General features: G+C 38.5%; 2 protein-coding genes across 3 annotated transcripts in view; both read right to left on the bottom strand.

Moving 5' to 3' along the window:
- Positions 1–902: 902 nt before the first annotated feature.
- LOC116995702 (secreted frizzled-related protein 2-like) lies at positions 903–4371 on the bottom strand. Its single transcript, XM_033058599.1, has 4 exons — positions 3924–4371; positions 3221–3390; positions 2251–2343; positions 903–1213 (listed from the first exon to the last, which is right to left on the bottom strand). Exons 1-4 carry the CDS (start codon positions 4208–4210, stop codon positions 903–905), a joined length of 861 nt encoding a protein of 286 aa, XP_032914490.1. The 5' UTR covers positions 4211–4371.
- Positions 4372–18184: 13813 nt separating this feature from the next.
- Positions 18185–27241, bottom strand: part of MAPK12 (mitogen-activated protein kinase 12) — a 32764-nt gene continuing 23707 nt past the window's right edge. For both annotated transcript variants that reach the window (XM_033057315.1, XM_033057316.1), the window contains 6 exons: positions 25321–25435; positions 24621–24692; positions 23949–24028; positions 23189–23267; positions 21441–21614; positions 18185–20648 (listed from right to left, as the gene is read on the bottom strand). In XM_033057315.1, the coding sequence (XP_032913206.1) occupies positions 20578–20648; positions 21441–21614; positions 23189–23267; positions 23949–24028; positions 24621–24692; positions 25321–25435 (591 nt within the window). In that variant the 3' untranslated portion in view covers positions 18185–20577. The remainder of the gene's footprint in view (positions 20649–21440; positions 21615–23188; positions 23268–23948; positions 24029–24620; positions 24693–25320; positions 25436–27241) is intronic.

The following is a 27241-nucleotide window of genomic DNA, read 5'->3' as shown; positions in this document are numbered from 1 at the left end:
TATCTGAAAACCAGATCATTACAGGTGCGAATTTTAGAAATCTACTACCCATAAACTTTCCTCATATTTGTTTCAAGAAAATATAACAATAGACACTGTATTATTGAAATAGTTTATAATTTATGTATTACCACCTGCTACTGTGTTTATTGTACACATTTATAAAACTAAAATCAAGTTATGTCCACCTTCACGTAGTCTTTAATGTCAGTGTGTTGCACTGACATTAAGGATGCTAATCATGTGCCTGTGTAATTTTTTTTTTTAATAATTTGACTCTATTATTTCCCTGCAGACCATTTGGAGAACGGGTAAATTTTATAAATTAACTTTTGTAATGTGTCTGAAAATGAAAAGGGACTTTTCAGTATCAAGGATCTGATTTATGACACCCAGTAACCAAATCTTCTTGCAACTGGGGCCAGTCATATCATGTTTATTCCACTCTTTATTCCACTCTGATTCCGACAAAAGCGACCAGCAGAGGGCTGCCTCCTTTCAAAATACTCCAACGGGAGACAATGAGGTGGATTCATGAAACATATGATAAGGGAAAGTTTAGGTAACTGGAGAAAATGGTAGAGTGGTTGGTATAGACAGATACATTAAAAGTAGTCAGCTGGATTTGAAAGTATCTTATACTGTTTTTTGCACATCTTACAATTTTTTAAAATCATAACTCAAAGAAACATTTATCCATAGCTGTCCAAGTTCAAACAGGAAGAGAGTAGCTGTAACACTATTGAGAAGGAAGCCTGATAACAGTGAGGTCTGAGTTCAACTTACAATACAATTTAAAAGAAAATTAAAGCTTTATATTCAACTTATAATACATTCCTATTTACAAGATCGGTTTGGCATGAGAAGCATAATCATCTTTTTACAAATAGTATGATAAATATTTACAAGCATTTATGGTATCTCCACTTCTGGGTGGCCAAAGTCAGCTGGGAGTCCTTCCTCTGCCAGCGATAAACCTGTTTTACTAAAATGATGCCCTCTTCAATATTCCCCACAAGGAGATACACCGTGGGACGGTGGGTTGGAGTCATCCTCTCTATACATTTTTCATTAATTAGCAGCCACTGTTGTATCATACTCTGAGTTTCATAGGGTAAGAGTGAGCCCTGGGTAATGAATTCCACCTGGCATTCGATGTTATACTCTTGGTCCTCGAATGCTGTTCTCTTCTTGGACAGCTTTACTTTCACTGCTAAGGAAAAAGGCAAAGGAAATGCAAGTCAGACCATTTCTCAAAGGCAGTAAGAAAGAGTACCAGCGAAAGCAGGAAAATTCCTTAAAAATATGATCATAATTTATGCTGACAGAGTATGGTGAGGCCTTTTCCAGCAGAGGTTTAAAACATTTTTGAAAAATAGATTTTCCATTGAATAAGTTAACTAGGAAAAAATACTTTCACAAGTGTGAGTAATTTATTTTTACCATCACCATGTTATGTCAGACTTTGAGTGATTACATATTGTAAGCTGCTGGCCTTGTTCTTGTATCACAAAACTACCCAGCAACTGCCCAAGCAATTTTTCTGAAACTCATCTTGTCCATGTGTGGAATCCCTAGGCAAAAATTGCTTGCTGATACCACCCTTTTAGATATTCTCTTTTCATTATAGGCATCTAACTATCCCACTTGACTCCATCAACACTTTTTAGGATGACATTTGTCTGTATTTCTTGATCTAATGCTAGGCATAGTCACTGAAAGTCTTTGCAATGCCATCAAAGGCCTTTCCAGGAAGTCTCTAGGGCAAACTCCATTCATCACCCAGACAACAGGAGGTAAGAATTCCTTTTACTGGTATGATTTTCTGAGTCTCTTTCTCAGTAAGTTAGGTATCACAAAATACTCATTCACGAAAGTAGCAAAGATACACCATATACTAATAAAACACCAAAGCTTTACTTTCAATTTAAATGCTAATAAGAGACAAACTTGCTTATTTGACTGCTTTTGACAGAAATATTTTCCATAAAGCATGTTGTAGCCAAGTAGACCAGAACAGCTATTTGCTTGGAAAGCAGATGATTAACAAATCTTACATGCACAAATCCTCCTTATATTTAGATTAGAAAGAATTTATTCTGAAAACCAACCTAAAGCTAAGTCAGCAGCCAAACGCTTAATCCTTTGAAAGCCCTGCAGAAACTGTCACTAATTGTAATCCTAGTTTTAAAGCATTTAGAGGAAGAGTTGTTAGTCTCTTTAACACCAGGTACATTAGCAAGGACTTACCAAAGTTACTGTCACAGAAAACTTCAAGAACTCTTTTGTGTGTAAAGAATTCCTCCACTGCTGGACAGGTCTGGCAGGTAGGCTTTGGTAGGACTGATAAGAAATTACAAAGTCTCAGTGTTATCTTTTAGAACAATTTGTTTTATTTTTCTGCTGTCAAAGCTGAGAACCCCCTGTTTAACCACAGGGATGACAGACAAAATACACATCAAATACAGGGCCAGTGATAATAGGTAAAAGTCAACACACTTCTCTGAAAAAAAGGGCTTGAGATGAAAAGCAGTTTCATTTTCCATGCGTATTCAGCCCTTGTTCAGACTGACAAGATCAATTATTAGCAACAAATAAAATGGCAAATACAGTACAATTTTTAACACAACTGCAGTGGATGGTAAGGGGTGAGGTGGCTGATTCTGTCAGTCACTCTGGGTTCAGCTGTGCTAAGCCTGTGAATATATCTGAATTTGGGTGTGCTAGCAGCAATTTAATCTTATTCTTTTCCATAGAATTAGTAAGTGTGAGTGCATTTGAAGACTTGAACATTAATGCCAAGATAGCTCATGTTTCTTTAAGGAAAATCATCCCAATTTTCCTAAGATGATCTGAGAACCACCTTGTATACATAAATGCATCTGTGATAAGGGCCATTGATAAGTCTATAAAGTGACCTCAAAACAATGATGTGCTGCTGTGTGTATGACACTGCCCACAGCTGTGTAGGGTGATAACTGCCTTTCTCCACCATCACAGCACAGCCTGCTGCACTGCTCTACCTGTACTGGAGGTCTGTGCAGCTTGCACTGCCAGCACTGGCACTCTGCCACCCACCTGCAGGAACACATGAAAGAGTAAAGCTAGACTTGACTGCATTTACAAAATCACAGAATGCCTGGGAATAGTGTCCCTCTATCTCCCTGATTCCCAGGAGCACAGAGTATGGCCACCTTCCCCTCTACCATCCTCGGGGTACCTTTGTGCAGGTATTTATATTCCTTAGTAAGAGGTGCCAGGCACATGTCCTCATCTCCAGGGAATCGGTCACAGTCCAGGCTGGCAGGCCAGGGGTGTCCATGGCAGAGGAGCACGGGGGCACAGCTGTCTCGGACAGCAACACACATACTCCTACAAGGATGGATGAACCTGAAGGAGGAAATACCAGGCTGCGTCACTTAGCTCAGTGATAACAGAAACTGTTGCAACACCAATCCTGCCCAAAGTACATAATCTTGGCTGACATTTAACATCCTTCAATAATAATATAATTCCAAAAGCAGCAGCTATGCAAATTATGCAAGTGGTCTGTGTATGGACTGAGCTTAAAATATTTAGTTATGATTTTAAAAATGCCTTTATGACAACCTGAGAAAAGCTCCAGTCTGAGCCTGACTCTATTCACTGTAGGTGCTTCAACTCTAAATGAGTAAGAATAAAGTTTAACTGTAACAACATAAAACATTATATCCTTTGACAACACCAATCATATTCCCAAGGCAAACTACAGTTGAAGTGGAACAAGTTTTCAGTACTTTTTTTTCCTGATGAATACAAGAAAGCTAACAGAATTACTTCAGAAAAAGTGGAGCTCACCTTTAGATTATGATAAACATGCATTTGGTTTCATTCCCATTCTGGCAAATAAAGGTAGAAGTTTTGTACTGTGCTGTGGTACTTACGTGTCTAAACAGATGGGTGCAAACAGGGAGCACAGGAATGTCCTCACATGAGGGTGACAGTCTGTGTTTACAAGGTGCTGCCAGGTGGTGGATTTTTGGATAACTTCTGCCATGCTTGTGTGTCCCATCAGGTTGGGAAGTCTCATTTCAGAGTATCCAATCTGGTGGCACATGCCCATCTCCTTGGGTATCACCACGCATTTCGTGGATAATCCAATGTCCAAGCCTGTTGTCACTCTTAGGAAACCATTCAGAGCAAAAACAAGTATTTTTGCAGTCAATAACATCTTCCAGTGACTGCTGGGCTGCTGAACAGGGAGCTGTCAAACCATTCAAGTGCAGAGGCATGCTGAAAACCTTGTGGCTTATATATCCCAAGCACTTAATGAACAGTTGATTATCAACTGCTTATCAAATCACTCGAGACAAGACCAGGTCTTGTTGCCTAATCAAGGGATTGTTGTGACAGCCAGGGAGGTGGAGAAGAAGTATAGATGTATGTTCCCCAAGGACACCAATTTGGAACAGCCTTTCACGTGTCCCCCAGTGTCAGTGGCTGCAGCATGATATGTAGCATATTAAATTTTGACACCTGGAAGGTTCACTATGTGCTTTCAAAAACAAATTAAGAGATCCCCCAGAAACAGGGTTGGGCAGACATGCTGTCTCCTGGGGCTTCTGTGTCTCCTTTGTTTTCAGACACTGCTGACATGACAGGAAAAAACAGCCCAGATTGACTTATCAAGTGAAAATGTTTTGCTTGTGCTAATGGCCCATGTCTCTTCCACTGTTTTACAATGTAGAAGAGGCACTTTCTTTTGTCAAGCACTATAAAAGAGACAGACTTCTGCTATTTAACCAAGTATTTTGACTGGAAATTTGGATTCCTATTCTGTGACATGCTAAAGGCCCCAACTTCTAATAATTTTAATAGACACCTGAAAATACAGAATTGAATTTATAGCACTGTTGGGACTATCAGTATTTATTCAGGAAAAAAAATCAGTTACACATTTTTATTATCTTGAATAAAGCAGTCTGCATTTAAAAATGCTCAAATAATGCAGCATTTCAATTGTTTATTAATGAATTATAATTACATTAAAGAGTATGAAAGCAAATGGTACCAGATGTGTACTTTTTCTGTTCATAGCACAAAAAAATGGTGTTATCATCGTTAGTACAGTTTCACTATAGAGAAGTTGGGAACCAGTTAAGGAGAAAGAGGATCTGAGAAATGTGTAGCTTATTCACTGTGAATAGAAAAGTCAGATTATGAATTTTAAAATCTGAAGATATAAACAAAGCATTTTGTGGAGATTTTTTTATTTGATGAAAATATTTTTTCCAATTAGTTATGGGTGTTAATTTTTATTTCCACATCTGGTTACATGATTTATTAGCAGAAATGTTTAGCTATTAATAATTTGTAGGTGGATCTGCTGTAAAATATCTGTCTTGGATATTAGGCTAAAATAAGTGCATTCTTAATAGTGTATCATCTAGTATTATTGATGCTTGTTTGAAATATGTTTTTTTCAGAAACTAGAGCTTTATCTGCTTATACTGAGATTAGACAATGCATCACATATAATTTACAAGCATACACTTAAACGTTAAGTTACTAATCCTAGCATCTTTGAAAGCAAAGACAACCCCCTACTGATTCTTCCTTAGTTGCCTTCTTTAAGCTACTAGTAAAATTATAGTATCTGTTTAAATAAGTAGAAAAAAACTACAGCATGCAAGGTCCCAGAAACTAAAAATTTATTTAAAACAACTGTCAGTTTTTCTTCTCATGCCTTTTGCCAGAACTGTGGTTTTTTCCCCAGCAAATGTGGTTTCTCTGTTATCTCACCTCAAAGTAGAGGAACTGAATACCTAAGCAGCCTGACTTAGGCCTGATGATAACTTGCCTTTGACAGGTGCTCCATGTGTTTCTCAAAAAGTTAGAGCCTTCAGGAAAAATCCCATCCTTGCTAAATCTATGTCTGCAGGCCACACTTTCACACAGCTGCCCTCGCTACTATTTTGCAGTGAAACAACTTCACAAATTTGCTTAATCCAAGGAGAGGCAGACCGAGGCCAAGCCAATTGCACAGTTTATAATTACTCACCTTGTAATTTTATGAAATTAATGAAGTTCCTATCTCCACTGATACTCTTCTGTAATACTTCTCTCATCTGATTGCTATCTGAAAGTAGGTCTCCGGTGAAAGAAGCCTTTCTCATGCATGTGGAGCATGGTATTACATGCAGATTTCTAAATGGTATAAAACATAGAGTTGAACATAGAGTAAAACATAGAGTAAAAAAAGTACTTGGTCTCTCAGTTATTTAGATGTGTTTCTCTGTGTTTTTCTCAGTGACTGTCTCACAACCTACAAGAAAACCAGATTCATCTCAAAACCTGACTCAGCATTGTTACTCCAGCAAATGAGGGGCTGCTGAGTCCCCAGCTGTGCCCTTGGTGCTGCTCTGCAGGAGGAGCTGCTGGGCCCCTTCCCCGTGCCTTAAAACAGCCCATGCCAGGCCTGTGCTGGGCTGAGCTCTGGCTGTACCCAAAACCTTGTGTGCTGGCCTGTGAGCCAGTGGGGCTGATTTGAGAGGTCCCCTGAATCACAATTGTTGGTCAGAACAGAAACAAGCATAACGAGACTATGTGAGACAGAGATCATCTAATAAGAGCTAATACCTATCCTGGCAAACCTAGTCTCCATAGGAACTGTCTTAGAAATAAATGATTGTATATCCAGGAGTCACTTTCCTGCCAGGCTTCCTAGGGGGTAGGTAATTTATGAGCCACTCTGGAGCTGTGCTTTAAAGTTTCTTTTAGCCTCTTAGAGGCATCCAACTATCTTTTGATGCTTTGCTTTTGGAGAGCTGACTTTTGGTAGACTCAAGGGCTGAAGAATTGTCACCAGTTTCAAGAGAAAAATGTGCCTAAATGACTTTGCTGGACATCCATGACTGTACTGGGTCCAAGGGGGGTTCTGAAGCTAGATCATTATCCATCATTCAGTATTGTTTGATAGCCATCTTCTGTCAGGAAAGAGAATAATTTATGGGAGCTTCTGATTCTCTTCTGGAAGTGACTTGGTTCAAGTGGGTCAAATTCCTTACCCTGTGCTATTTTCAGCATCATCATTTATTAAGGAATTTACCAATTTGACATCCTTTTCACTACACTCTCAGCTCACTTTCAAGTAAAGGACAGTGCTTCTGTTCAGGCTCAATTATTTAATGTTCTTTATGAGCAGATGTTACCTTTGAACTTGGCTTGACAGCAAGCCTTTATAATTTTAATTTTTAGCAGGAATCTTGCAGAACAGTTACTGAAAGCGAGCATGCAGAGTAGATTGCCATTGGCTGGAGGGTGTTACAGGTTAGCAGATGTTGGCAGAAGCATAACCTGCAGTACCCATGTGGCCGTGCTCGTTTCATGGGGGGAAAAAACATCAAGCAAATATACATACAGATTGATTTTGTGAGCACAGTAAATTCTTTTACTGTTGCCACACTAGCTAAACATTCAGATTGCACAAAAACTGGTGGCTCAGTATTTCTGTTTGTAGTGATATATGTCTGTACAGGGTGCTTGAACAAAGACTGACTAAAGTGAAAAGAAAAGATTGGTTTAACAAACTATTAGTTTAACATGGCAATTGCAGTGCCTGCATACAGTTAGAGATCTGAAAATCTGGAGTCCAGCTACTGCTCTTTGAGACTTCTGAAGAAAGCTGTGCAGTGGTTCCCTTAGCCACAGGCTGTATTTATTGTTCCTGGATATGAGCAAGGGACACCTGCTGATGGACTATGATAAGAGGAACAGTGGCTGGAGGCTCGCTCCCTGCCCACCTCTGTGTCCTCTCCTTTGACTGTTACCAGGGAGACAGACAGAGATTAACCAGGAGCCACCCATCAGAGCCCACTAAGAAACAGGATTGAAATTTTCTTCAAAGAAAGCAGGGGGTTGAGAGCAAATTTGCAGATGTAGGGATTTTTGCTTTTAATCTAAGCATTTGTTGCAATATTTGGCTGGAGTCATTATTAACTGGAGACAATTGCAGAGATGCAAGGCTCCCAGACAAAGATCAAAGCTTGTAACCATGCAAGAAGTCAGGGGAGAGATGGTCCTTGCTCTGATGAAAGCCGTGCTGGACTGACTCTGCAATGCAGGATTTACTTAATAACATTTCCTTTGCTTTATTAAAAAAATAATTAGGCCACATACGGTATCTGTAAAACAGCAGCGAGTCATGGAGGCCTTTGAATGCCTTTCAAAAGGCCTCATTAATTTATTTGTCACAATGGCTTTAGCATTGGTTCAATTTTTAAAGGATAGAAATACCGTATTTCCTTATAAATCTGTAATGGAAATTGTTACAGGCTCACTGCTTTGGCATGTTCAGCATTGGCCTTTTTACTGTCTGTTGATTAACTGAGAGGAAAGTTTGTTTTAATAGTGAAAGAGAAATCCAATGCTTTGGATGACCCAAACTTAGTTTCTGACTCTGCCACATTTCTTCTGGAAGCTTTAACCTTGCTGCACTGTACTCCTGCACACACAGATTGTCCTGGTTAACAATAGGGGATGGGGGGATGCTGGAGTTAAACATGTTCAAATATGAAGTGTTCAGATGCTAGAAGAGCGGGGAGAGGGCATGTAAATACTCACACAGATCCCAAGAGTATCACTCAAAGCACAAGGGTGATGAACACTATACAAAAACTGAGTAAGCAGCATTTTCTAAATAGGCAAAGTCAGTCAGGGCAAAAAAAAGGACACAGGAAGATGAGGTGACTTGCTAATCAGCAAGAAGTTAACACAGGCATACAAATCTGAGCTTTGACCTCACAGTGTTCATTGATCCATTCAGCTCTTGGAGGTCCTGCCCAGCCATGTTTTGTCAATGAAGAGCAGGACAATTTGTGTAAAGTGATTTTAAAGGAAGAGCTGAAATCCAGTACTGACTTACTACTGGCACAGTCACAAAATTGCATTTAGGCCATGTCCTGTGTGCTGCACATCCTATGTACTTACGGTGAGCACCACATTGGTTAAATGCTGTGTGAAGCTGTTTGCTTTCAAGGTTGCTGAAAACAGGAAAGAAATGCTGGCACGTTTGTTGTTAAGAAAGTGGATTTTTGTTTTTCAGCCATAAAAACCACGGCAGGATCAATAGTGTTGTTGGTTTTGCTTCAGGGATAAGCAAATTCCAAATAATGGCTTTCAGATGGGAACAAAATACAATCTGTCTGAATTTAGGGTTTTACACTATTGATCATGTACCAGATAAGCACCTTCCACAAACAGCCAGTAGTAATAGCCATTCTTTTCTGTTCTCCCCCCGTAAAAAATTAAATGTCTTAGGGTATTTTTATTCCTTGGTTGGTATTAGTTTGCTGCTTTGACCAATACCTTCTTTTTAGTCTTGAGTCAGTTTTACTGGATTTCATTTTCTATTTGCTCTGATTTAATTTGTGAAAGAACGACTATTTGACAAATGGAGTATCATGTGTTTCAGGCACAATTTCTGACACAGAAAAGCTCCTCTTTTCTTTTAGACTTAAGCAACTGGGCCGATGCTGGTTTTCCCCTCTTTCAAATTTCTATCATAGCTGACTCTCCTGTCATGTATTGTCTGTCACAAACAGCTTCAAATGAAATAAAAATTGAAGCTCACTGAATTGTTTTTAAACCTCTGCAAACATAAGGGAATACAAATAGACTCGAACTCTTTCATAGGGAGACAGGGAACAGCTGTTTGGGCTACAAGTAAACATTACATACCAACTATTTGTAGTCCATTGAGAAAGTAAACATCGTCACCTTGTCTATTCCCCCTCCTCGATTCTTTTTTTGTCTGGGGTCTGTAGCCATCTAGTGATCATCAAGATAAGACAGAAACACATTAAGTCTTGAAAATCGCGTCTGGCTTGTAGCTGCCACTAGAGATATCTCTATCAGTTAAACAAGTCAAACCCCGGGAGAGTGCTCTGCTGACTCCAGCACGCCTGGAGCCCATCCCTTTTAAGTCGCTTGGCAGTATTTCGCATTTAACTTCTATGTATCCCAGCCACCCGCAGGAAATACTCTCAGCATCTGACGCTTTCACAACACATGGCAGGCCAGGCTTGATTCACTTTAGCACCATGGGAAGCAGCAGACCTGAAGCCTCTGTTTAAAAAGCAAACTTCAGCCTAAATACTTTGTTGAATAAGCAAAATTTAAATAATTTCCATAACGTTTCACAAATACACAGACGTGCTTCAAATACCTGAATTAGGTATTATGGGCAATCTTTTCTAAGCAAGATTCCCTCTGGCATTTGCATATTTTTTTTTCTTGAATAATGTAGATTCATAAAACTATTCATAGATTCAGAAAATCATTTTGATTGGAAAATACCTTTAAGATCACCAAGTCCAGCAATAAACCTAACACTGCAAAGTCCCACTACACCACATCCCTAAATGTCACATCTAGATGTCTTTTGAATACTCCCAGGGAATGTGACTCAAGCACTTCCTTGGGCAGCCTGTTGCAACACTTGATAATTCTTTCTATGAAGACATATTTCCTCACACCCAGTGTAAATCTACTCTGGCACATCTTGATGGTAAAATATAATCTCATTCCAGACACTGAATTTATGTATTTAAATCTTAATAATCAAAGCAAATGTTCCTGTTGCAAATGTTCTTGGTGAAATCAAAAACTTGTCAAGAAATAGTCAAAGTTACACCCTGAACATGAATTTGAGCTTCTGATCTTTAGAATCCTGGCAGCTATTTTTTTGTTTTGCTACAAAGTCCAAACCAGGATTCATATCACTTTTAAGACTGTAGAATAGAATTTTAAGATTTCAAAAAGAAAAAATATTTTCTTGATAAATCCTAGCTTTAGGTTTCTATGTTATTGTAGTTTTGGAAAGAGATTTATTATTTTGCACTTTCTAACTAAGAACATTTGCAAACTTTTAAATTCAAGTACAAAGGTGTGTACTAAACTCTATTCAAAACAAATAGTTGTGTCCTGAACTCTAATGTGTATATAGACAATATTAAAAAACTTCTTGGGATTCTGACAAAATGTATTTTTAACCATGGCAATTACAAATTACAAGAGTAACTGCTTTGCAAATCAGTGTATCCATTCATAGGGTATGGTATATAATTTTTACCTGACAATTACACAAATATTTGATGGGAATAGTTCTTTTCTGTTCTGCATCATGAACTATGTCCTCAAAGGCTAAGGACTATTCACTGACAGTGAATATTTTTTTTCACTCTCCCTATTTTACATATTACCTTACCCACACCCTTTGGACAAGGATGACCACAAAAGGGAGTCTTTTGAAGCCTTTAAGGCGCCTTCCTATCCTGACAAGAGACACACTTGCTATTGCAGCTGCCATTAATCTACTTTTTTCAGTATTCCTAATATATCAAGGAACTAAAAATATTTTTCAAGGTTCAATGAATGAAGCAACTGGCCTTATGTGTAACCTGTTTTGACTACAAATGCTTAACCAAATCACACCTCTTTGTGAGGAGTGAAGAATTCAAGAGACAGCAGGAGCACAGCACTGTGGCAGACAACTGGCAGTCCATGCCAGGCATTAGGTAGATCATCATGGGAGGTCTAGATTTCAAATGTGATAATGGCTTCACAGACACTACTGTTTGATTTGAACCTTTATGATTTTTTCTCTGTTGTCCTGCAGGGATGGTATCTCTGTAAATAATAAGTTTTTGTCTATCTGAGAAGACATCTAGAACAGTTTTCTAAAAGTAAGTGGATTCTGCATCTTGTATTTTTATTAAGTCTTTTTATACACACTTCAATGGTGAATGTATAGTGCCTTCCTGTAACACTAATGCTGGGCCTGCAAAATCTGTAAAGCCTCAGCAGTTGTTCCTATAGAGAAGATTTCATATTGCCACAGACATTTCCACAGCAAGCCCGAGAGTTACAGAATCAACCACTTCATCCCCTCCATTCTGTTTTGTGGGACACCCCCATTGGTATTCGTGAAAGGCTTTAGATTCTCTGCAAAGGGGAAAAATTATATTTAAAAAAACCCAAAAAACCAAAAACCAAACAAAAACACAAGTCAGTCTTTGATGAGAAAGTATAAAGATTCAATACGCTGTACAAATAGATAGGGAAGAAAAAGTATCTTCTCTTTCTCTGAGCCTTGAGGCAGATGGCAGGCTCCTTCTTTTTTTTCTCTGTGATGGCTTATGTTGCACACGTTGCCTCTGTTGACATCAAAGACATTTGGTTTCTATTACCCTATCTCGAAGAGAAATTCACTGATAAAGGAGTCTCCACCCTAATGATTAAACTCTATTTGGATTTCAATACCTGGGCAGAGCCCCTGAGCCAGCAGGCCAGGATTAGAGGTTCCAAGACTTCAGACTTCAGCGCCCATTTGCTAATCTGGGTGCAGACTTTGGGGCCTGCCTGTGAAATGTTAGGTCACTTGGTCTTCACAGCCCTTTACCTTCATTCCACGGCAACAATTTTCTTCTGATGGAGCTACTGGGAAGTGAAATGGGTGAATCTATCCTAAATAGCTACATAACAAGAAGAGATGAATAAATAAGAAAAAATGTAGAGCAATCATTCAGAAATAGCTCAAAATCAAACAGTGCGTAAATGATCTCTAAAACTATGGTTTACTTCTAATTAGTATATGAAGCTCAGGAGGCACAAGCAGAGAAATAATTAAACTTACAGTTGGACAGGAGAGGCTGATGGTTTTTTGGTCTTAAGGATCCATTTATTCCCTAAATAGCATTAAAGGTTTCATGCTGGTTGCAGTGACCAAAGATTGATAACTGTCTCCACAGGAGGCTTCTTTCATTATGGAAACCATAGAGGAGCAAATAGTTTAGAGGGGAAAGTATTTTGAAATTAGACTGGGGCATCCAGAGAAAAAGGATTTGTGATTGCAGCTCTAGTTTCACACCATAAAAGGTGCATGTTTGCCTGACAGCTTCCTCAGCTTTTTTCCTTTGCTCTTATATCTGTCTGATAAAAGTGATAAAAACTACTGCCACTCCTCATAAGCCTTGTTACAGCTACATCTCTACTACAGCATTACTTATGTTAAATGTATTGGGACAGGAGACCTTTGAATTGTTTGGTGAGAGAGAAAACTACTTTTAGAAACATCCAGAAAAAATGCTGTGTTTCTTTTCATGCTGAGTAGCATTTTCCTCACTTATAGTCTAGCAAAATGAAACAGAGGTACTAAAGTTGCTGATAGACAGGTTCTGTACCTAAGGAAGGCAAAGACAGTTTCCATAATCCATGACTATATCCTGGAAGGCAATATTCTGCCTGTTTTGCTTATGCTGAGTGTTAGAATACATCCTATTGATGGCAATGTCTTAAGGCAGACCTTTATGCGAACACAACTGACAGAAGTGACCAATACACACAGACTACTTTTTCACTGTTTTTGGTGAATTACCTTTCACAACATTCTATAAAATGTTTGGTTTTGGTCCATGATTTTGAAAAAGCATTCAGTATAGGAGGTATTTTCCCTGCCATAAAGCTGGTACAATAAAGCCACCTCATCCTAATATCCTGGCTTCAGTAAGGGATGCTGCAGATGCACATGTCAATCTTTAACGGGAACAAACAACTTCTGTCCCTGTGCTTACTGAAGTCCTTCCACAGCAATTCTGTCCCAACACTCTGGTGGGAAAAGCCAGCTTGCATCTATGGCCACACATGTGAGGACATCCACTTGGCTACTTGTTTCTTTGAGGATTAGCTGTATTTCATTTTCTTGATTAGAATACTGCTTGAGTAGATAAAACTAACACAGAAAAATGAGGGGAATAAGCGCTTAAAATTCTGTCTACTCCCAATTTTTCATTTTTCTCCTTTCCAAGAGAAAAGGACCATTTGTGGTAGAGGCCCTTCACAAACCAGCCCTACTGTCATACCCATGTTTACTAAGGACTAACACTTCTGGACAAGAAGAGAGAGATTTTGTCTTCTTTAAAACTCCTAGCTGATCACAAAGGATGTATGAACTAGCTGATGATGTTGCAACACCACATTAGAGAAGATTTTATTAACCCTAAGGGAGTGCTCAGGCATCCACTGGTATGAATTTGATACATTAAGGCAAGACAGTGTGTGGGACACTGATGGTCTCTGCTTGCTTGGCTCACCTCTTCAGATTTTCCTGAGCATTTTCTCATAGGAAGTTATGCTTACCCCACCACTAAGATCTGAGGTTACAGATATTCCCAGTACATAAATAATGTATGTCTCATATTACTCTAATGATACCAAACACTAGTTATGGAAAGCAATTCAAAACTGGAAGACATGCAGCAAGTTCATAACATTAATCATATCAATTCAGGTGATCAAAACCATTAATCCAGCCATAAAGCATAAGAGGCCATAAAACCTACTGGGAAACCTAAGGAAACACAGTTAATGTTCTGTTTTAAAGGCTTGCAATGGCAATACTGAGTAGGAAAAAGTAATTATAGTGATAGTGAGCTGTTCATTAAGAGAATCACACTCATTTCATAGAGTCTTCAAATATTCACTCATTTTTGTACAGCCATAGTTTCACATCTGTTCTGAAAATTCAGCAATCTGAACACAAAGCATTACCAGAGTGCTTTAAAGCCATATGGGGAGTCATGTTTGAAGTCTGTAAGGTGACATGAGACCTAGGGTGTATACATGTGCCGGGTGACTTAGCCCTCCCACTCTGCCACCAGGCAGGACTTGATCTCAGTGTTCACAATATTCTCACTGCTGTGGTTTCACTTTTCTGATGAGTCTGATTGTTTATTTACAATATTAATAATGCCTTCAAAAAATCTTCCTGCATTGTATTTTCTTTCTTTAAAGGAAAGCTGCGCTCTCTTGCAGTAATCTTCTTTCCTGTCTGATCACTACCTTTTGCATAAAAGCATCGTGTATGAAAAATTTCATTAATGATGTTGTCATGACACAGTCCAAACGGAGACTCACAGCAACTTACAGTAGCTTTGCCAGTGGCACAGAAATATGTATTCATTCCATTTATTAGGGAGTACTGCCAACAAATCTTTTCAACTTGACCCTACTTTAATGTAAACCACCATATCTAGGTCAGGGCAGATGGCAGGGGGTAACTGGGGCCAGCCCCAGCCCTGGGTGTGGGGCACCTCCCTGGGGATGGGGACAAGCCAGACTGGGACATCAGCCTGTGAGTGGAGATGGTTTGGTGGCACCCATGGCCAGGGACAGGGCTGCAGAGTGCTGAGGAGCTGCAGTTCAGGCAGGGCCAAGGCAGCAGCCTCTGCTGGAAGCAGCTCCTCCCATCAGGGTTTGCTCCCACAGGCCTGGGAGCCTCCCCACAAGGTCACTATGGGGAAGGGACCACCCTTAGCTGCAGTGGCTCTGAGCTGGCACCCAGTCCCAGCAGCCAAAGCTTTGTGACCTCCTGCAGACTGTCTCATAACCCTTACAGCAGAGCTCTCCATCAGGCTTTCGGAACAACTACCTCACAAAGGCTGCATTGTTACTCTTTTATGGCTGGAGAACAAGAGATGACAGCCGTATGCACCCATCAGTTTGGCTGAGCACAATTTTCCAGGCACTGTTGGCTCTGTGGCCATCTCAATGCTAGTAAATGAACCATGCCTGCAGCACTTTGCTGCATCTATTGCTTTAGAGAAAACCTGAGTGGATGTTTTTCTGATTACATGTCTTGGCTCTATTTTTTCTCCTTACAGTAGTGCACTACCATTTTTATAAAAAAGAAAAATCAAACTTGGCTCAAACCCAAAAATGTAAGGAGTTACAAAGGAACAGCAAAATGTCTGGGCACATGCCAAAGTGGTGCTACTTGGCAGCAGGAACTATCATGTATAAATGGGACTTTTAAAATGCCTAAAAAAAGCTGCCGTGGCCCAGAACCCATGGAATAAATGTCCATGGTTTTCCATGCAGTACAATTTTGCTGTTATCAACTGTGATATAACAATGTTATGGTAATAGTGAATTTCCCATTACTATCAGACTGAAGTGGATTAGATGCTGGTATTACAAGTATCACTGACAGCCTCAAGGCCGCTGGCACCATGCAAACACAGCAAGAGACTTTACTGCTCCTAGGAGAATGTGCTCCCAGGACCTTGTGTGGCAGAACCAAGAGCATTCTCAAACAGGATTTGAGCAATTCCTTTCCTTGCATTTCATTTGTTTCACCAGCAGTCTATTTTGTTTCTCAAAGATAACAGCATATTCAAAATGCTTTAATGAAAGATGTAAGAGCTGCATGCCTGGATAACTCTAACTTTTGCTGGGAAATGCACCTCATTGCTTACTCATGACCACAAACTAGAAAACTCCTGGTTAGAAAAGTAATGAAGCTAAACATAAAGCAGCTCCCACTATTACAGAGTAAAACAGCAGCAGACAAAAATGATGAATCATTAAAAACTTTCCTTGTCCCCACTCACCTCCTTGTGGGGTGCTGTTCCCGTAGCTAAAAAGCATCCACCAGTCCCATGCCTCAGAGCTGCAGGTGGTTGCTAGGTGAAAATGCAGTTTTCAGATGTTACTATTCCACAGGCTGCAAATGATCTGTGCACAAGAGCTGCTTATTAAGTGGTACTCCATGAAGTTTCAAAGAGTGTCTGTATGATGGAAATCCTCCTCCCTTGATCTTTCTCCAACTCAGGCTTCTGAATTGTTATGAAGACTTAGGAGGAGATTTTAAGGCGCTGCTGTGCGTGAAACTGCTTTTGGTATTGTTTGGCTTATACAACCAGTTGCCACCAGTGTATGCAGGAGAAGGAGAATTAATCAGCAGAGACAGCAGGTGTTTTGAGCCCCTATTCTTTTCTGTGGTCCCTGCAGGGACTGTTGAAATACATGGCTATTTTATACCAAGATCCAGTGAATGACAGCATCTAACAGATGCTTCATTCTTTGAGAACCTTAGCTGTAACAGACCAGAAACATCTGGTATTCACTTTTGAACAGCAGATCAGAAAGCAGGAAACTCAAAGAATCCCACCCTCCTCATATGCCAGTAATTCCCAATCAAGAACAAAGTGCATCTTCTGAGCACATTTTGTAGGACACGTTAACATGCACCTCAGTGATATCCTATTTAAAAAAGAGAAAATATTCAAGAAAGAAAATTGTGAACCACATCTGGCCCACAAAAGCACATATAAAAATTCAACATTTGGTGAGTCTTCAATGCAACAAAGACTAATACTTAAAGTGACAATCTTGCTCTAAAATGCAACTGCATTTAAGAACCAAAATCCTGTCCTTCAAAACAAAGCAGAGATATCTGGTAAAATCCAAGAAGATGTTAAGAATAATTTGGTGGCACTAGTATAGTCAGATCAGCTCTGTGGCAACTCCAGGTTCACAAAATGGGAGAAAGATTAGCATCTGTGGTCTGACTAATTTCTGAAAGAAACTATATCAGCAGCTAATATTACATGAAATGTACCTACAGTACTAATTTCATACAGATCCCTTTACTGAAAATAATGTTTTCAGTGCTGATTATACATCTGGGAATACATACGGGGAAAATAAGACCATTACTGTGTAAAAAACAAACTCACAACCTTTATTTGTCACAACATATTTCACGTACATGCAGAATGTATTTACACTTATCTTTTAAGGCAAACAGAAATTGGGTTCTTATACCTGAGTTGCTTAGCACCAGTAGGAATAGCAAATGAAAACTTAGGAACTACTGCCTCTCCCTTCGGAGTAGCTGCTGCTTCTGCTGCAAAGTAAGTAATTTCACCTTTATAAGCCGCACAATTTTGACTAAAATTTTGGTCCGAACCCGAAGTGCGGCTTATAATCAGGTGCAGCTTATATACGGACAAAGAACAAAAAGATGCTGTTTTAGTTTGGAGGACAGGTGTCTGCTGAGAAAGGCAGGAACTTCTCTTTGAAATGGAGAATGTAAAGCTTCTCCCTCCAAATTATTATAATTTTGAAATCAAGGGGCTTTCAGGCAAAAATATGGGAATTAGAAATAACAGTTCTTTTCTAGGGAAATTAAAATAGAAATACAGTACTACAAAGAAACAAACCCCAAACCCTGACAAAGTCAGAGTACAACCTGACACCCTGTTCAGGCAGGGTGTTGGTAGCAGTCCCATTAAATGGTGGCTGCATCCTCCTGCAGTGACAGATGTGATTCAGTTGGAGCAGTGCTCCTGTAGAAGGTGCAGTTTCCCTCCGGAGGTCCAGTGGTGATGTGGAGAAATCCGGTTTTCCTCTGGAGTCCAGTGGAGAAAGGGGCTCCCTTTTCTGCTTTCACCTCACAGTCCTTTTAATGATCTCTACTGCCACTTGGAGCCATTTCTGCAGAATTCAATCTCTTCACAGAAACTTCTTGACCAACTTGATGTTGCCTTTGCCATTTGCTGATGGCACAGCAGTATTTCTGTCTTTACTGACATATGCATCAAGGTCTTCAGTTACTTTAGAAATTCTATATTCCTTCACTAGCAAGAAAAGCTAATATTATCTTTTTATGTCTTTCTCAAGTGTGCTGGTTGCTTCTCCAAAATTAAGACAGGGAAAAGTTCATCTCAGCCAATGGAGGATTTTAAGGCTTGACTTTGTGGAAATGCCCACTGAAGTGTTAGCCTTTAGGAAGAAAATGCAATGCAATTTTTCTATTAAAAAATGCTGCCTCCTAGTCAGACTAACATTTGAACCATCTGCATTATCTCCAGACTTTAGGCATTTGCTAGAATTTAGGATGCTAAAATCTATTTAAAATATAGTGGCAGGATATTTAAGTAAGTGTTTTGACATTTTTCATTTCCCATTGACTTGGTCTATCAACACCACTAACTCCAATAGGCACTTTCCTCCTACAACTTTTAAGAAGACCACAGAAAAAGAACCTAAGAGGAAACATCTATTCTGTAAAAGATACAAGTTTATCTTTAACATAGAAGTGTAGACCAAGCAGAAAATCCATAGTGCAAAATGGGGTATGACTCTTAAGTATGCCTTCCTCTGTGAGGAGCCTATAATTTGGAAAAATATTTTGATTCAGTTTACATTCTCTGCCTTTTTTCATTCCTGAAACTGTAGTTTTTAATGACTTGTCAAATACATGAATTTAAGATTTCTGTTACTATTTAGTCTCTCTAGGTGTCCACCTAGCTAATCAACTCTCATCACAAACAATTTTTAAACAAATGCTAATATTTACAGGTGTTTAATTCAAACATTAATTGAAAGAAACGGAGTAACTGTGCCTTTATTGAACTTATGATTTATATTTGTTATTAAAGAAAAAATAAAACCCAAGTAAATTTTTTTTCCAGTTACTACCTGCTAAGAGCAAATGTCTTCTTTCACATTCATTTCACTCAGCACTAACATACCAGAGTGTATTACATTGGGAATAACTCATATCCAAACAGTCAGCTGTGAAGACAAACTTTAAGAAAGACAAGCAATTTCACCTAGAAATTCTTCACAAAAGTTTGCAAATTTTTTTCCCACCTCTCAGAGACTCTTACAAAGCACCTAGGAAAATACAGTTACAGGACAACAAGAGGAATTCAGGAAGCATCTAACCCATAAGGAAGTTGACTCCTGCTAAGATACCTCTCAACAAAAGATCTGAAGGTTTTACCAAGATGAGTTCAAAAGGGTATAAAAAGGGAATAATTATCATTCTTCACTTGATAAGAGTTTTGTACACTGTGAAAAAACTCCACTTGCTGCAGGTATTCCTGACAAAGAGCTGCAGTATATAATTTTGATCCTCATTACATTTTCCATAAAGTGACCCACATTCAGCTTTATTTTTAAAATCAGCACTGCTGATTGTCCAAGATAATTTCAATACTAAGATGTTAGAGAGCCTACAAAATTCTAGAAAATCTGAAGAAATTTCTCCCTGAAAATCCTTGATCCCTAGTCTACTATACAAAGAAAATGCACTGTATTCAAAGAAAAATGCTATACAGTGATTATATATCCAGTGACTCTTCACCTAGCAAGTTTATGAAATCTTGTCCTGCTATGCTGGTTACTGTGAAGAAAATCTAGGACATCAACACTTCTGAGATTCTCTTCTGCTCACACAGGACAGGGGACACAGGCACTCATTTGGGCTGTGTCTCTGCTACCCACTGCAGTCCCTGAGCTAACAGATGATTAGCCTTCCCAGGCATCTCAGAGGATGTCACATGAGTACTTCTTGTGTTCATGACAGTTCTGTGGCCTTAGAGAGCAGTCACAGCACATCAGACATACTGTGTTCTCAGCTTGCCTGGGGTGGTAACTTGTACTCTTCTGATCTCTGAGTTGAAGAATTAGTCCTGCTCTTTTGAGCATGGCATCAGGTTGTTGCAGTCGGAGTCCTTTCGTGCAGAAGGAAGAAGTTGCAGGCAGAAATAAGTTTTTGGATATTTTTTAAATGCTATGCCCAAAGGCACCAACTTCCACATGCAGAGTAAAGGACATTGCTTTTTCTTACAGTGCAGATGAAACAGATTACATAGAGCTTATTTATAAAAAGTTTATACACCTGAAATGTCACAAACATTTACAACTTTTCTGCCTTCCTCAGAATTCTGAAAATACCGAGCCATATAATTACACTGCTGTCTCCTTTGAGTCCAGTGTCTGTGGTGGCTTGAAGTTCAGTATCTCTTTATATGTAATGCCTGCAAAACAACAGAATAGATATAGCATTACTGTGGTCTAATCAGAAAAGGAGCTGCACAAACATGAATGAGCAAGGTGCAACCCCAGCATGATTGGGCTCTGATCTAGCTCAGGAAGAGAGAGACCTCTTCAGGCAAAAAGAGAATGAAGAGTACAAAAAGTAAGGGAATGAAGGATCAATTTTTCACCATTTCAGATTTGAAAAAGTAGCCCAATACTGAAATGGTATAGGTGCTTTCAAAGGGATGCGAGCACTGACTTTCGACTATAGCGGGCAATATCCTCAGCAAGAGCTACTGAGCACATTTGATTTAAAAGTCAGGTCCTCACTTAAAAGCCAAACTACAAACCTGTGACCTTAGATGAAAATATTAGACTTAGATTTTCTGAGGGAGAAAAACATATCTGTGTCAGCAGAGATTTTAACCTTAAGCCCAGCAATCCCTGCAGTCCTGTAGAGGCAACAGTCAAAAAATCTCTTCACCTGCCCTCTCCACTGAAAGGCAAGTTACAGAACTGGTTTCTTTTCTATGTTGCAGAAGATGGGAGGACAGGAACATTAGGGAAATGGAGGACAGCCTCCATTACGAAGCAGAGAAGAAGCCTTTGGAGATCCTTCCACAAGAACTTGGTAAGAGCAAAACTGGCTTATCAATGGCATTTCTCTTAATGCTGTCTATTTACTTTGTTCGCTCCAAAGCAGAGGAGTTAATTTGCAAGGGGGAACATTTTTATTTCTGCATGACCTTTCAATCTGGTTATTTTTGAAAACATCACAAAATTAAACTCACGCTTCCACTCATCTAGTGGAAGATCCATGTTATCAAATGTGTCGTCGTATTTCTCAGCATCAATTTCTTCCTCAGGATCATGAACTGCTTCAAAGTAAGGATGCATCAAAGCCTCAGCTGCCGTGACTCGCTTCTCTGCATCCAGCACCAGCATCTTCTCCAAAAGGTTTACAGCTATTGCACAGAAAACCAATAGCATATTCAAATCACACACCTGATTCTACTTGTACACAGTAATACTGCCCTGGAGGTAATAAGTAAATAAGTACATGGAGTAATAGAACAGAATCATTGGGTGTCCATTTATAGCCAGTGGGGCCTCTTTGCAAAACTTTTGTGAGCAAGCTGGGATGTGTACAAAGCCTGATGGAATGCAGAGGTGTTCCCTTGCTTCTGTACGCAATACAGAAAACATCTCAGCTAATGACTTCTCAGCTTCTGGCTCCAGGACTACTGAGCCTGGGCTTTCCCAGGTGTCCTCCATCACTGCCACTCACTGTGCTTCTAAGGTACATCACGCCCTGACAGCAGCTGAATGAACAGGTGAACAGCCAACAAGAACTGCGCTCTGCGTCACCAAATCCAAACCAAGTAGACTTTGAAGTTCACTAAGTTCACTAAGACAGATCAATTGTCCATGCTCAGAATGTCAGAACTTTATCTGCTATGTGGTTTTGACCTCAGCCACAACAATCCATTAAAATTTTGTGCATTCCCCTCCTGTGGATTTTGGATTTGGTCCATTGCTAGATGTCAAAGTGTAAACTAGTGTTACTAGTATAAATAGGTATGATGAATGCTTTGTTTATTTTCTGTTTTCTATCCTGAAAGGATGTTCTTGGGTTTGGAGCAGCTGAAAGGAAGTAGAGGCAGAAGTGTGGGACAGGATGCTTCAACTCCTGCTAGCCATGTTGCATATTCTCTTTGAAGTCCTATTCCAGACCACAAGCAGCCAGATGGCCACAGAAATGACAAGAAGAGGCATCCTGAAAACTAAATAGAAATGTGTAGCTTGCTGTAGCTACCCATCAGCTAACCATGCAATAAGGGTAAAAGCTGTTTATTAATCACATTTATTTGTAACTGTATCTGAACCTAAAATTTTAACTTCTTAAATTGAGAAAATTCAATTATCCTAATTAATACTCTAATAAAACTGGTTTTGTCAATGTTTAGGTCGTTGGGGAATTGATAATGCATAGGGAGAGTAATTTCAGAGCACTGGCTGCCTCAGGTCATGTCACAGTTATGCACACTCGGTATGCTCTTCTGGCTGTTAATATCTATGGAATCTAAGCCAGTGTTTCTCAGGAATGCACAGATGTTTCTCAGGATGTATTAATTCCATTACTAAAATGTCAGCTTTCCATTTTCTTGTATTTCAACAGCAGATCAGATTGGGCTTTCTGAATTACAGTTCAAATACAGTACAGAGAAAATTTTATTGCATATACTTAATCTGCCAGGGCTCTTGAGGAATCTGCTCAAGTAAAACCAATAAGCAGGCGCTAGTTTGAAACCCAAACCACAAAATACTAGGGGTTTTTTAATGCTTCTAAGAAACAACTGATTCCTGGCAAGTTGAAACTCAGCAAAGTTCAGCCGCCACAATCAAAATTATTAATTATGGAAAGCAAGAGTCAGAATAGCCCAAGAACCATCACATCACCTGTCTCATGACTGATACTGCAGCTGCTTCCAATGCAAACACAAGAACAAGCTGTACACATGCACACTAACAGCCTTACCCAAAGGATTTGCATACTTCAAGATGGATGCAAAATCTTTCTTCTGGACTTTTGGGAGGCTTTTGATATAATTTTTTGCCTTAAAAGAAACACAGATATTAAATTAAATCTTTGCCATCTTTGTAATGTGACAACATTAACTATATGCTTAATACCTTTCTCAACAATATTTTGACAGCACATTGTACAAATGCATTTTTTCTGATGATATTCACCTTCTTCCTGAATGGAATCTTTTTTTTTTTTTTTTTTTAATCAAGCATTAAACCCATGATTAATTATTTGAAAGAATGTCATACTGAGTTTACAGTAATCTCTAGAAGTGAACCTCTTATGGTAATTCCTTTAGATTTTACAGTTAGTCTAATGAATAAATTTAGGTTCTTTATAGTAAGGGCCTTAGGAGTCCAGAAGGACATTGACATAAGGACAGAAAAGAGACATTTGCAAACAACCGGGTTTTCTGAATATCTTCATGCTTTCAGTACCTTTACAATAAAAGTTGCCATGTATCAGCTCAGCTGTTTATAGGGCACACTGAAATCCTGAAATATTTAAATAATGTTCTGATAATTTTCTGTTGTTCCACCCCTCATCTCCAGCAGCATTTGGGTGCACAAATCATGTCAAGGCAGAGAAGGACCATCAGGGGTCTTCATATCAGTAATTAATATATATCACCTCAGCCTGTCTAAGAACTGAGCATGGTTTAAAGGAAAATTAAGACACAGAAAATCAACTGACAAATCAGAATACTCACATCTTGACTGTGCAATTTTTGAACAAAATCTTGAGTTGGTGTACCTGTTATTTTCATTATTTCTGTGAGTTGGTCCAGATCTGAACACCAGAAATAAGGAACAAATTCTTTCTATTAGGAAACTAAGCATCCTGCAAAAGTAATGGTTTTTTTTGCTGTTGAAGAATAATATAAAAATCTTAATTCAATGACTGAACAGAAGATTTATAAAAGATGAAAGTTCTCAATTTTTCTTAGAAAATGCAAAGAAAACATCCTATAATTTGGGAACACAATTGAATCATCTGCAAAATTTTCTAATATTATCAGGCCTGCTCTGTATTGTTTGGACAAAAACTAGTCCAAAAGTATTAGAGTATCTAAACAATCAACATATGTATTGCACACACTAGGAAAAAAAAAGGCTTTTCTGTTACCACAGAGCCTTTCACTTGATGATTTGAGATGTGATTTAAAGATCACTTCTACTAAAAAAAATCACTAATACAAGTTTTAACTGGCATGTGTCCAGAAGTGGTAGAGATATGACATAATGATTTAATGAGAAAGCTCCAAGCAAGTTTTACTATCAATTTCAATTTATACTCATCAGTTTTTGAACAGGCTTACTGTATCACATAACAACCTCTCATAATTTTCTTACATCAATATCATAAATTCACTGAAGGATACGATCATTTCCCTTGAACAGAGGTCTCCCTGTTATCATCTCAGCCATTATACAGCCCACAGACCAGATGTCAACTGAAAAAAAAAATCAAGAAGCACATTAAGTTGTCTGTTTAAATGTGCATAAAGTTTAATTTAAAACATATTTTAAATAAGTATAAAAATTACCTTTATAGCCTGTTATAAAATAAATGTGTGCCTTGCCAAGCATGATGAACAGCACAGGTAAAACTACCAGACTTTCTAATGAGCAGACTGGAGATAATCTAATAATATGCAGAACGAGTTTCTCAGTAAGAGGTACACAGGAAGTAAATTTTCAATGCTTTCAAAAACTTCCATAGTTATCTTAGTGTTGTTTGAATTCCCTTCTTTTGCCATTTTCTCCTGTCTGTTCAAATTAAAATTAGCACACCTTTACAGGAACACAAGAACAGAGACCAGACTGTCATGATTGTACAATTTAAATAGTTTTTTTCCTTATCACCGAGACACTTTCTTTTACTCTCAAAACATATATTAAAAAAACCCAAACTCACCACCACATGATTACCTGCAATTTATCTACAAGGAAATACTGCACAATTACATTATCATTTTCACCTTCAATTTCTTATTAATTTCAGAAACAAAATCTTGTTTACATATCACCTGATTCAGTACTGCTTTAGCTCTGTTAAGATACTTCTGAAGAGACACTGACCTGTCTGAGTGTAATGCATCCAGTTAAGTATGACCTCCGGGGCTCTGTACCACCTTGTAACCACATAGCCAGTCATCTCACTGTCTGTATGCCTTGCCAATCCAAAATCCAAGATCTGTAGTGGAAGCACAAAACACATTCAGATCAGATAACTCATTATCTAGTTCATACAGCTCTTTACAACTGTAGAAAAAAACCCAAAACCGGAGCAATCTTCAGAGATTAATTATATTTTTGTTATCTTTTTCTCATTGAAGTGTCTTGCTCTCATTTAAAAAAATCAAGACAGAGGTAGCACAGAGATTTAAATAAATTCTTTTAAATTTACATACTTCTATGGCACCATCAAAAGCTGTAAGACCAGTAAAAGAAAACCTTATTCACTTACTAATTAAAAATACTGGACACATTTAACGCAAAAAGTTCCTTGACCACAGAATCACCATTGTACCAAGTTACAGCTAAAACAACAGCACCCATTTTAGACAGTGTCCATTGCTCTCATATCCCAGGTGGCACACTTATTCAGGAGTGCGTTCCAACAATATTCTGAAGTAATAAGGTATTGTTATTTCTACTTTATGAGTAATTCATAAGAGAAGACTTCCTCTAGGTCACACTGAAAACTGGCAACAAGAGTAGGGAAAATTACCATCACTGAGTCCCACTAAGTCTTCTCCAACCTCCAGCATCAACTACAGAAAAACCTTTTGTAAAGAATGCAAGATCCATGCAATTTTTTTAAGTGCTATTTTGAAGCACAATTCAGCTTATTTTTAAGATTTTCAGATATTTCTCTCTAGATACAGCAATGTGTACAGCAGCAAGATTAAAAATGAATGTTATGACCTTTGGTCAACTTCTGTAAAATGTGCCTTACGAGGGCCCACGTGTATGGACCATCAAAAGATGCAGCGAACAGCAAGAAAATTCCACTCCTGGAACGGCAATCAGTTTGTATTTGCTGGAAAGTTCATGCTTCTAACAAGAAACAGGAAGCATGGATAAGTAAAGTTCTACTCATGAAGCTTTGCATGAACAGCCACAGTTATTCATGTGAATCAGGCTGCACATCTTTATTGACAGGGCAGGGGTTTTAACAGGGACACCTGAGCACTCCTATTCCAAGAGTCGTGTTTTTGTAATGTTCTCTGCAATTAAGCATGCTAAAATACATCAGGATATTTCATCATTCCCTGGCACTAACAAAAAGGAAAATTATATTTTCATTTACAAATCAAGTCTACAAAATGTTATGGCTTATCTTTATTGCCACACTGGAAATATAATTTCCATGTTTTCCCCATAACTGCTGATTACCAATCAATTTAAAAACAGGAATAGAATGCAAAGGGAGATATTCTTTATTCATACCAATTAAATGCACTTGATTGTGGCTGATTCTTTGGGTACTGAAGATTTGCTAGACACAAAATTTTTGCAGTGGCAAAATACACCTTTATATATGGTTTTTATTGTACACATTCAGCACACATTATATTTTCCCAGTAAGACAGCAGCGAGGGTGGAAAAAAAATTGTAAAAATTTATGTAACAGTTCAAAGCCAAATGTGGTATAGTCTATTCTGTCACAGTCCTTTAAACATTTTATCTACCAAGGCTTGTGGCATGTAGAGCTGGAAACAACTAAAATATAATTTGGTTTTGTAGATTAGTAGAAAATAACAGCAAGACTTTTTTGTGTATTATGCATTAACTTCATTATTTATTTTCATTTGCATTTCATTAAGATCAGGAACAAATGTATCCTGTTTGTACTTAATATGGTACCATTTCAACAACTATCTTCATATAAAACTTTTATTTTTAAAAGCAATTTTCAGAGCACATTTGAAAATCCATTTTACAATTTGTGAATTATGAAAGAATGACCCCATTTCCCTCAGCTCTTCAAGGATAG

This window comes from Catharus ustulatus, chromosome 4, assembly GCF_009819885.2.
Source record: "Catharus ustulatus isolate bCatUst1 chromosome 4, bCatUst1.pri.v2, whole genome shotgun sequence".
Classification (NCBI taxonomy): domain Eukaryota; kingdom Metazoa; phylum Chordata; class Aves; order Passeriformes; family Turdidae; genus Catharus; species Catharus ustulatus.
Note: the sequence above shows the minus strand (reverse complement) of the source record. Positions and strands in the feature narration are given on the sequence as shown.

Excerpts from the sequence above, each read along its gene's own strand:
- LOC116995702 (XM_033058599.1), bottom strand. The coding sequence starts at position 4,210 with ATGTTATTGACTGCAAAAATACTTGTTTTTGCTCTGAATGGTTTCCTA. Across the intron at positions 3,391-3,923 it reads GCACCCATCTGTTTAGACAC|GTTCATCCATCCTTGTAGGA; the intron begins GTAAGTACCACA and ends TTCCTCCTTCAG. Across the intron at positions 1,214-2,250 it reads TTTCTGTGACAGTAACTTTG|CAGTGAAAGTAAAGCTGTCC; the intron begins GTAAGTCCTTGC and ends CTTTTTCCTTAG.